Raw genomic sequence first — 12,029 nt, 5'->3', positions numbered from 1 at the left:
GTATGTGTTATTCACATCAATATTCACATTTTTGCAATCAATCCTAATGTCTTGGTGAAAGGTTGTTTGTATTCAGATATAGGTATGCTAAATATTGAGCAGTATTGATTTGTAGGTTACAGGGAAATTTTCTGTTGTATGATATATTGAATTAAGTTTAATAATATTTATTTATTCAAGCTTAATGTTAATGCCGTTATCTTTATGAATGTTGAAACTAGGTTATTATTTTGATTGAAACCTAACTGAATTGGGGTATTATCTAGGCCAGTCCTAAAATCAGCAAGGATTGATGTCAATGATTCCTGAAAGGTAAGAAGTAATGCCATTGGATGGTTCTGTTTTGCATGTAATACCAGCCAAATTTTGCTGGCTTTGTTCTACTACTGCTGTGTTCAGTGATTATTTCATGATCAATTGTCAATTAATGGTTTGCTCTCTGATTATTTTATGTCATGCCTCAGGATTTTTAGTTAACTATATAATTGGTTTTTGCTGCAATTTTTCGTGATGTTTCTCAAATTTATTTTTCTATAATGTGTTTGCTTAGTGATTATTTTATTACTGTATTAAAATGATCATGATGTCACTTGTTTTCTTGAATTGCAAGTTTACTAAAAATTTATAAGCAAAGAAAACTCCACAAAAATTCATATCTTTATTTGGAAATTTAGATTTTAATTTTGGCTCTGTGACTTTCAATTGAATTAATATGTGATTTTTATATGAATTCTAGATTCTGCAAACTGACAATAGAGCTGAACTGCGAAAAGTTTAAAATAAAAATATGCATTTTTGTGAAATTTTCTTTGCTTTTAAATTTTTATAATGATTGTTTGTCAACAAATGGTTTATTGTTAGTATTTTATGACATGCTTCAGTATTATTAGTGAACCAATTTGTTTGATGTGTGATTATGTAATGATATTCTTCATGATTATGAGTGAACTAAATGTTTGTTTACAGTAATTTAACTCTGATATCACGTTTTAGGATTACTGTTATTCTTTTATGATTTCAAAAATTTTTTTATGTTATTTCTCAGCTTGCTTATGACCTGAATTGTGTGCCAATCATTTGCTTCATATATCGATTAACACATTAATTTGTTTCCTCGAGGCTACATGCCAGTAGTGATGTGCATTGTAGATATCACTTTGAGTAACTCAGATGAGACCTGAATGTTATTTTTAGGTGCATTTCATACTTGTCTGTATAATCATAAACATTGCATCAACCAACTTGGCAGTTTACCCCTAATTAATTGCTTCTCATTGTTGCATATGCTGTTAGTAATTGTTTCATTTTTTACCACTGAAAGTTTATTCCCTGAAGCCGTGATGTGCATAGTGTGGTAGAGTTCTTATTTCTGTAAGTGCTGAATGTTGATAATTTATGCAATCTGCCAGCAACTGCATCTTAAGAACCCAGAAAAAATTTGTTTTGTGCATAGTTTTGTGAGTAGCTCGAACCTGTATCACTGAAATTTTTTCCGTATTTCCTCATAAATATCTTATTTAGCAAAGTTCTGAAATTACTACTAGTTTGGTTCCAATTAGTGTCTGAAATAAGTTAATTTATAATGGCTACAATTGCACCTCAAACCTCATTTATGACTGCACTAAGTATTTGTTTTATATAGATTATTTAAGCTTTAAAAAGTTTAAATTGGATTGATTTTAATACCCGTTTTTATTTAGTTTAATCTCTAGAGCCAAGTGATTCAAAGTGATTCAAAATACAATGAATACTATTGGGAAAGAATCCTCATGTTCTTGCATCTATGAACTATGCAGTTCAGAGCACACCTGGGTACTTAGTGAAAATAAATTTGGTGAATTTTGTGTTGCAATCTTTGGCTTGACATTACCAAATAAATCTGATCTGTTAAGTTTTCTGAGATCATGACACTGTCTCAGCTCAATCTGGCTCATGGTGACGATGTAAATTAAAGTGCCAGAACCCTGATTCCTTATAAGTTTTTATCTTCTCATATCTTTTCCCTTGCCATGATTCCAGAAGGATATTGTGGAACCTACTGTGGAATGTAGCTCTAAAATATTGTTTCTATTATTTTATGACAAGTAACATTTGTTATTTTTAATATCATTTTTATTATTCTTCAAAGCAGTTAATCGGGGCATATGGTTCAAACAAACTTTAAGGACACATTACATTTAATAGCAAGCAAAAAATAAATAGACACGAGAAAGGATGAGAACAGATAAAAAATGACGAATAGGCTCTGTAAAGATCGGTACCTAACTAATGCTCAATTATAATATTTCAAAGTTCACAGAGGTTCGGGATTGGCCGGATCAGAATATGGGTGCGAATCGAGTTTATTGTTTTCGAATACTGATCTGGTGATGACATGACAACGAGGAAATTTATCTGACAAGGTTGACACAGAAGATGAGCTTTTTCTTCAGTAGATTAATTTAAAAAATTTGGATGATTGCCGGCAAGGATGCTACATCTCTACGATATAGTTCCATCTGCATTTATCTTCTAAGTATTGGCTTATTTGTCATCACTTGATTGCCAGTGCACTGCTACTACAGGTGCTGCTATATTTGCGATCAAAGGGCATGTCACATTTTTGCGATATACTGGAAATGGGGTGCCTAATGCATTTTGAAATATAGTGCCTGATGACCGTGCATTACTGAAATTTTTTAAACCCTGATTGCAGATCCACTCCACTTAAACGATATTCTTGAATAAAATCATCGCCTTTTTTACGTTTTCGTTCCTGTGCTTTCTGTATGGACAATGAATCTATGTAGCTCCTCCTTTTACGTATGACTAATCTAGCGCTCGTATTTATTTTCAGAAGAATGAAGAGCGGAGCACACTGTCTCCCCGCCAGCATCTCCACGGGTATAGAAATTTGTAAATTGAACCCAACATTTTCCAATAAAGTATTACAAAACTAGCCATTTTTTTACTTCCTACAGATTTTCCTAACAATTTCCGAATGCATGAGGTTTCTAATTTGCATTTCCAAATAATATTTTTTAAAGATATTTGAAAATTATGATGGGTAGTTTTGCCTTGGGTGTTGAAACTTTATCGCACTTTCTCTGCTGTTAACATGTTTTAGTTCAGTGCTAGTATATTATTTATAGAACTGAAATTTGTAATCGCAGATTTTCATTTCAATTCAATCGTCCATGCTGGTAATTTTGTATGAAAATAAAATTCGTCTGCAAAAATCAATGTAGATTTATCAATGCCGTGTGATCCTGAATTTGCAACATGTGATCATATTCTCCTCAAGTCAATAGAGTTTCTCGGATCACTTTATTGAAAGAAACGAGACGAGATATGAAATATCGCAATTGACAAGTGCGCTAGTGACGCTCTCACCATCATGGGAAAGTTCACCGCAACAAGCGTTGCATGTCGATAAGAAGCTATCAGAAATTTGCTCCTATAAAAATTCGTAGTTGCCCACTCTTCTCGTTCTGGTTCAAGGTGAGGCTTTAGTTAATGATGGTTCGTAAAGGAATTTGGGAAATGTTTACTGTCCGAAACCGTTTAGTTCTGAAATATATAACGAGCTGCACGTTGAATATTATCTTGATATTCGAATCTTGGGAATGCCAATTCAGATGCAGCCATAGTCCATTCATGGTTTTATTTTTTTTTTATTCTCTACGTGCTAGTCCAAAGTGAATAAAAATTTATTTAGCTTCATGTTGTTCCACACTTGAGTATAATGATTTGTGGATTTAGTTATGCACCAGGAAGATTCACGTCTTGCTTAAATTTATGCATGCCCCCTAAGAGCAAGCCATTTATTCTGCTACTGCAGTGCGTTTCATCAATGGTTTTGCCGCCTTAAAGTAGTCAAAATTTCCATGGCTTTTTAAAATATAGATTTTTTCTCTCAAAGCGTATTCCTAAAAAATTAAAGATTAGATGCAACTTCGTTGCCATGCTATAAATATCTGATATTCCTCAAAGTAAAACAAATCTAGTTTTCCCTCTGAATGTCAGGTTGGATGGGAGTGAGCTCGCCATGGAAAACCATGTGAACATTCAATTTGCTGCAACTGCGCTCCTCTTGCTTATACTGATTGCTCGCTTTGGTGAGTCAATCGATTTTCCTTCGCCACTCTTTCTCCGTATCAATTTCAGGAGCAGAAACGAAAGTTTGCCCGTCTTTCCTTTGCTCTGTTGTCTGTCTGAAACAAATGTATATGCCGTTCTGAGATTAAAATGATTTTTTTTAATCATTGAGTTTCGGCCTTTTATTACATCCAAAGAATTGGTGTCTTTAAAATACGAATATTATCTTTGTTCTGTATATTCTTTGATTTTACAAGAATAAGCATCAATTATATTTTATTACATTATTACGGATCTACCGAAACCACCCATTCTGTATTTAGATGCTCAAGTTGTCAACAATGACGATTGATATTGACACTAAAATTAAGTTTTCTATGCAACTAAGTACCAGCTTTTGCGAATATTTCATTGTATTGGATGAAATTATTATCTTGTGTCCTGTTACGTAGGTGCTGGCCAATATCAAGACTACGCTTACAAGTATGCGCCGAGACTGCGCTTCGATTCTGTGGTGAGCCTCGGCGTCCGTCTCTTTGGGTTCCGAAATTACTGGAGTAAGATAGCATTTTATTATTTTTTAGTTATTTCACCGACAATTGAAACGAATTAGGAAACCATCTGCTGTAGTTTTACCGAGATGAGAGAAATTAGACACGGTCACACAGGTTTGAGTCTAGGTAAGCTCAGTTCTCGATTTTGTTTGCGTTTCGCGTCTAATTAAAACCGTTGATGGAGGTGGTTCCTTGGCTAGTGTCTCTCAACAAAATCTGGGTAGTAGTTACCTGGTGAATTTCTAGGATCGGTTTCATGATATTATACTTACAAATTACAATCATCCAAACAGCTACTGGTAGACCAATACGAAGCGTCGGTGGCCTTTCATAAAGTGATCGATTTAGTTTCCGTTAATTCAAAATTACTATTTTCACTATGAGCTGAGGTTAGAGTAGTTGAAATGAGCTCTGATTATAACACAATTATTTTTTTCGTGTGGCCTTTAATGTTTTACTCCCACCATTATTGAAATAAATCGGTTGTATTCCAATAAATAGTTATATATTTTTCCAAGCTTATGCAATTCTCTCATCATAAGACTCATGCGAGCAGGAGGGGTCAGGTGATCGCTGCTTCCCCCAGTCAGCGGAGTCGTATTATGAAGCCCGCAAATCCGGCAACACTGACCGACTATGCAACCTGGACTACGACACAGTTGCGGCCGGTAGCGTGCCTACTTACTGGCATGCTGAAGTGTGCGGGTATCATCTGCACATCGGTAAATAATTCTTGCTCCTTGTTGATCACGGTTGAACTATATAAGGTTAACCCACGAGGACATCCGTCTTTCAGATCAGCTTTCTTGTTACGTCACTCAGTTCAAAAAACGTAAACAATTCCTTCATTCCCACGACGGATTGGTTGACTGGTTGATCGCATTTTGGTGATTGGTCAGTGCCCGTGACGTCACTGAGATCAGTGATATCACAGGAGAACAACAAACTACATCCGCAAAAAACGTGCATCTCATGGGTCAACCTTATACTAGTGCAGTGGTTCCCAAAGTGGGCGATATCGGCTCCCTAGGGGCGGTGGAAATATTTCTGGGGAAGAAGAGGGCGGTAGTCTGAAGTCAATGTCAGAAGTTGGAACGTTTGTTTGACGATTTGTACACACAACACGTGCAGCACATGACTCCCAGCGATGGTTTTTTTCACCTAGATCAGTTTTTTTAACCTCCTGCGTTTACGTCTCGGACAAATTAACGGCCGGTCTCACGGCCAATTTTCAAATTCAATGATCAAATCAATCATGTCTCAAACTATTGAACTTAACTCGATGAAACTTGGTACTCGTATTCATTAGGAATTTACGATAATGTTTTGCTCGTGAAAATTGTTTGAATTTTGCCAGCGTTTGTTTTTGCCATAGTTATATGGCAATGCGGGCCGAAATTCAGTGATCTAGTAATTTCGTCTAAACTACTGAACAAATTCTAACGAAATTTTGATTTTACAGTCCTAACTACCGAACGGTAATATTTAGCTCCTGAAAATTATTTCGATTATGCCTACGTTCGCGATTTTTTTTTATTTCACCTTCTTTAGTGATTAAATTCGCAGTAATCAAGAAATTTTGTCCAAGCTACCGAACAGATTTGAACGAAACTTAGTATTTAAATACCTTAACCTCAGCAACGGTGATGCTTACAATTTTTTCTTTTTGCTTCGTTTGCGAGTTATACGGCTATACGTATAAGGCTCTTGGTTAAACCGACCGGCAGAAAAGCCGGTCGTTCCACCTATATCTGTATAAATCGCGAACGAAAGCTAAATAGAAAAATTGTCACGAGCTAAACATCACCGTTGAGAGATTGGGTATTTATATTCAAAGTTTCGTAGAAATCTGTTCAGTAGTTCAGAAGAAATTTCTTGATCGCCGCGAATTAAAGTCACAAATTACCCGGCGATGCCGGCCGAATACAAGGAGGTGTGAAATCAAGAATGACGGTGAAATGAAAAAAAAAACTCGCAAATTAGGGTAAAATCATAAAATATTTTATAAGCTAAAAGATCACCGTTTGGGAGTTAGGAATGTATATTCAAATTTTCGTTCAACTCTGTTTAATAGTTTGGAAAAAATTCTTTGATCACTGCGAATTTCGGCCTGTTTCGCAATTTTACGCGTAACTCACGAATGAAAGTGAAATTTAAAAAAAATTTACAAGCTAAACATAACCGTTAGGTTTTGATGAATACGTGTTCCACGTTTCATAGAGCTGCGTTCATTAGTTTGGTAGATATTACTTAATAATTGAATTTGGAGATTGGTTGCGAGACCGGCCACGAGTCTGGTCGTAAATTCGCCCGAGACGTCCTAGGTTTCTAGTACTGAAACAGTTAAAACAGCGGAAAAACATATTGGTTCACTAAATGGGTTCGAATTGTGAAATAAACATTTGTGCTTAAAATTAACCTTTATCTTTTAAAATTGCAGCGTACTAAATTTCAAGAAAGAGGCGTATGTCTGTGGGGGGCGCTAGAAATTCATTAGNTTCCTTATATTGTCGGTGCTGAAAAAATTTGTCGTTTACATGGCTGGTTCTCGGGAAAATTTATCATGTTGGTAATTGACGATACTCGAATAAAATTATACTGTTAACGATGCCGGTACTCCGGACAAATTGATTTCATGATCATTGCTGGTATTCAGACTGATTTATCCTGTTAACATTGCCCGTAGCTCGACAAAATTCAGTGCTAATATGCTATTGATTATTTTGATCTTGCTCGCACTTGAACATTGAGATGTCTGATTTTTAAGAAAAGTGATTTAACCATTTATTTGGTAAAGTTCAATTTCAACAAATATTTCAGCCTACTGGAACTTCTACGGCTACAACCATGACTGCGATTGCTGCAGCGGCGAGCGAGACGCCTGGTTCGAGAGCCTCGTTGTCAAGGTGTGATGAATATTTATTGCATCAATACCTAAATCTGTTTATTGCATTATTTTCTGCCTAAATCTGTTTGTTCCCGTATTCTGTCACTTAAAGCTTATAAACTACACCAATCTTGACCATTCAGGTGTTCTTTAGTGCTCTTAGAACGGATCCGATAATTTTCTGCAACTAGCGTGTGTAAGACTATTTTCGTCCTCATAAACTCATATTCCATTTTATTTAGAGCAAAGCTCAACCCTCACAAATGAAAGTTTCAGAAGAGGATAAAAACGACAATTGCATTGCTCATCCAATAGATGTAAGCACGCTAATAAATACCATGATATACATAAATTCGGATCTTTACTCGAGTAGAGCCTTTCATAATTATGGGAACGGGGAGGGAGGAATTGCGTTCTACTTCCATCGGACGAGCCGTGCTGTACTTAAAACTATTATTTATTAACTGGATGACATCCTTTCATTTTGAATAGTTGAATAGTTTTTCCCCGGGTAGATTCGTATTTTTATCTTACTTCTTATATCGTCGTAACGACTTTAAGCGCTTTTTTTAAATATCTTCATTTATATAAAAAATGAAGATATTTACGCGTCGAGTTGCTTAGATCCGAGACTACAGCTTGGACGAGCGCCTGCACGAGGTTCGCTTCAGCCAGAAGAAAGGCTGGTACACGCGCGTGCCTGGCCACTACGAGCTGGTGAGCGACACGCACCCTGTCGCCTATGTCGGCAAGACCCAGCATGGTTACTACCATGACGATGGTGGTACTGGGACCTGCTGCTACTATGAAGACTATCGCAACCCGTGTGAGTAGCTCATGTTGTTGTTTCTTGCGCCATACGTCACGCTCGCGTGGGCGAAGGCTCTGGTGGTGGTCGGAAAGGTGGCACCGGAAGAGGGGGAAGATGGGCGAAAGCAGGGAGAGTGGCTAGGAACGCCGACGCCTTCACGGGGGTGTCCCACAATGATGAGACGCTGAGGGACGATGGGAAGGAGGGGCAGACGAAGAGGTGCTGGACGGATTCGAGGGGATCCCCGCACTCCGGGCAAGCGGCGCTAAGGGAGCGTCCGACCCTGTGGTGTAGGACGCAAGGGAGCTGCAGTATTCCGAGCGGAGCTGGGATAGCGCTGAGCTGTAAGGGCGAGGGAGCGAGGGAGCGAGGCCTCTTATGCTGCAATCGGTGGTGGTGGGGTTGTGAGGACAGCGTTGTTAACGGCAGTCGCGCAACACGGGAGGCTATCTCCCTGCGGAGGGAGCGTTTTGCTACTCCATAGGCACCGTCGGGCATGATGCCGTCTGCCAGGAAAGGCGCCACAAGGTGGCTGAATCTCGTCTTGATTGAAGCTTTCATGGGGGCGAGCTCCGGATGGGAGCAGAGACGATGTGGAAAGAAGTATGGGTAGGCTGGAGAACGCTGGCGAGAAATTGAGCACAGGCCAGATCCAGGTGGGCGGACAGGGGGAGGACGCCTGTGCTGTGGTGGAGATGGGCGATTGGGGCCATCTTGAGACAGCCTGGGGCTAATCTCAGGGCTGAGTTTTGGATGATTTGGAGACTTGCAATTGCGGTGCGTGAGGCGACTGGGTACTAGATGGGGACAGCATAATTGAAGATTGGGCGAGTAATTGTCCGGTAAGTGGCAATGATGTCTTCCTTGGAGAAGCCCCAGTTGGTGCCGGCCAGGGGCCGTATTATCAAAACTTCGTATGTAAGCAAAATCGACTTACGAGTGGCGTAAGTGCTGACTTGATGACGTAACTCTAGAGGTGGTATTATCAAAACATTTGCGCGGGAAGATAAGTAACGTATATAACTGTACGCCTGCTCGGAGATGTCGTAAGTGAAGTTCCCCTCAAGTTTAGAGTGTCTGCTGAAGCGATAGGAAACTATTAATTTATTAGTAAGCAGCAACACCTTGACTTGTGATAGAATTTTGTCAATAATCCGACAGCGCGGATTATACACGCATAGAATGATGGTTCTACTTGTGATATCTCCACTACTTGATCGTGCAACATTTGCACGATCAAAATATGTGATCGTGCTAAACAGTGCTATTGGAAAAAATTCAATTGAGTTAATGCCAGAAACTTGAAGGGGGATCGTGTTCTCAGATAGAGGCAGGGAGCCATCCTGCCTCTAAGTTAACAGCACAGCCAGCGGTCCAGATTATGATGTAGGTCTGAGGTCGCGATCATGCTAAGGAGAAGAGGGTGGTCGACACTATCGAAAGCTTTCGATAGGTCGACCGCAGCTGCCACTGTACGTGCTGGGAGACTGCGTGAATTGAAACCCGTCGCAATCTGGTGCGCGCGCGGGAGGAGGGCGGTGACTGTCGAGTGCCCAGGTTTAAAGCCATGTTGCGAAGAAACCGTGACGAGAGAATCAGAGATATATGGGAGTAGTAGGCGTTCCAGGATCTTGATCGCTGGACAGAGGATGGAGATAGGGCGGTATGAGGAGCCCTGGTTACCAGGTTTGCCTGGTTTTAGTAACGGGATAATTATTGAGTTTTTCCATATAGATGGAATGGAGGCCGTGGAGACAGAGATATTAAAGATGTGGGTGAGAAACAGGAGGCCACGTGGGCCAAGATGTTTGAGGTGGAGAACCGTGAGGCCATCCGGATCTCGAGCGAAAGAATTGTTGGCGGCTCTGATGGCGAGTTTCACCATGTTGGGGGTGAAAGAGGGCGAAGTCCCTGCCCAGGGGTTGCTCAGCCCAAATTCGACGCATAAGGCGGCGGGTGGATGGGTTTTGGGAGAGCGGAGCGATGGAGGTGAATAGTTTGCAGAAGGCGGAGGAGATCTTGCGCTGCGACGAGGGGGGTCTAAACAAATTGGATTGGCTGGTTAGGTGGAGTGCGGCTAAGCTTCCCGGATAGTGAGCGGAGGAGGTTCCAGTGTTTTGACTGGTGAGTTCGCCTGTTGCACGAGGCGAGATGTGACACAGTACCTGGCGGACAGTAGCTCATGCGGTACCAGCTGCTACTATGAGGGCTACTGATACCCATGTGAGTAGCGTGCCATTTATCAAATAGCGGAACTAAAGCTTGTGATAAATAAATTAAACAAGATTTTAACTACCAAGGAAACGAGTTATAACTATATCTTGGATGAATGATATTTCAAATGTGAATCATTACTATTATATTCCCTTCCACACCTAAATGATCCTGGTTATTTAACTGTTGGGGGGGATGAGGTTAGAAAGCTCAGCTATATTGTTATCTACTGTCCAGCGGATGTTGACCAACACATGGACACGTGGAGCAACCTGGTCCGTTTTGACAACAGCAGCGCATGGATGACGGACCCAACGACCGACGTGTGGAACGGCATCAATTCCCCGCCCTTCAGGGACGACTGGGATCTCTGCGCCCTCAACGGCTGCACGGGCGGATATCTTTGGGTAATTACTCATAGTTGCCAACTGATGGTTATCTCAGAGTAACTGGGCTCAGTTGTACACCCAGTTACCTGTGGGTAATTACTCTCACTTGAAGAGTCGTTAGCTAGTCAGAGTAAAAGCTGGAGCGTATTTCTGCATGTTCAAATTTTTAAATATTTTTCTGAAAGTATCAATATTATATATTATAATTAGATGATTAAACAAAAAAATACAGACGAAAATTATTTTATCTGGGAAATGTAATGATGGTCAAAATTTTTGCAGGGATGTTCGACCTGCGGGTGTCACAAGAGTGACATCGGTGAAGATCCTTTCTAGGTGAAAGAAGCACTGCTTCAAGATACATTTATATAGGAGTGCTGGGAATTACAGGATTACTAATCTTACGCGTTTCATTGAACATCGTACTAAAAGAGCGATAATACACAGAATCGCTACTAAGTATACAAACGTATCATAATTTATGAACAAGTGCATACACAAATCTGGTATCAATAAAGATAAAACTTTCTACTTGACCTTTTAAAGTATGAAATTAAGCAGAATATTTTTCATTAAATTAAATTTCTCCTAATTTTTAAATGCAAGGTGAAATTAATATTTTCATCAATCCTCGGTTATCACGAGCTATCTATTGAAGTCTACTAGGTACTAGTAACGCAAGGTGCAAGCAACTTCAATTAACTTCGACTCTAACCGAAGTATATATATTCGATGCGTTCATCGGACTTTAAAAGTTCTATTTGGACTACTGCAATCACGCTGAAAGAATTGAATTCATAACTAGTATAGGTACAACATTACACCTCAAACTGTCAAGCAAGAAAAAGAAAGACTGCACCAGGTATAAATGGGTGTTTTTTTTCATCACTACTATTCGGCAGCATTAAAACATTCAATGTAGCTAGTCTAAAGCTAGACAAGCCTTAGATGATATTTTTACAAAATTCCTCATCTCCCAGAATTACGCATTTCAACACGTACAGTCGGATGCAACGATGTGTCCGCATTAACAGAACTGTTGATGCCAGCATATCTGGCCTCGCCTGGGACAGTCTGTGAAGCATCTTTTCTACTAC

At 39.6% G+C, this 12,029-nt stretch overlaps 1 protein-coding gene and 1 long non-coding RNA gene across 4 annotated transcripts; both read left to right on the top strand.

The window, feature by feature from the left end:
* Nucleotides 1-266: 266 nt before the first annotated feature.
* LOC108669108 lies at nt 267-2,938 on the top strand. Its single transcript, XR_001930638.1, has 2 exons — nt 267-312; nt 2,837-2,938. It is a non-coding gene; the product is annotated as an uncharacterized LOC108669108 (long non-coding RNA).
* Nucleotides 2,939-3,170: 232 nt separating this feature from the next.
* Nucleotides 3,171-11,333, top strand: LOC108669106. Of its 3 annotated transcripts, none has more exons than XM_018156396.2 (8): nt 3,171-3,480; nt 4,006-4,097; nt 4,530-4,591; nt 5,188-5,353; nt 7,452-7,537; nt 8,143-8,344; nt 10,781-10,950; nt 11,215-11,333. In XM_018156396.2, the coding sequence occupies exons 2-8, from the start codon at nt 4,028-4,030 to the stop codon at nt 11,266-11,268; spliced, it is 810 nt and encodes a 269-aa protein (XP_018011885.1). In that variant the 5' UTR covers nt 3,171-3,480; nt 4,006-4,027; the 3' UTR covers nt 11,269-11,333. The 3 variants fall into 3 exon arrangements, with proteins under 3 accessions (XP_018011885.1, XP_018011886.1, XP_018011884.1); XM_018156397.2 differs by having other exon boundaries at nt 3,987-4,097; XM_018156395.2 differs by having other exon boundaries at nt 3,171-4,097.
* The last annotated feature ends 696 nt before the right edge of the window (nt 11,334-12,029 follow it).

This window comes from Hyalella azteca, unplaced genomic scaffold (genome assembly GCF_000764305.2).
Source record: "Hyalella azteca isolate HAZT.00-mixed unplaced genomic scaffold, Hazt_2.0.2 contig8377, whole genome shotgun sequence".
NCBI classification, from domain to species: Eukaryota; Metazoa; Arthropoda; class Malacostraca; order Amphipoda; family Hyalellidae; genus Hyalella; species Hyalella azteca.
Note: the sequence above shows the minus strand (reverse complement) of the source record. Positions and strands in the feature narration are given on the sequence as shown.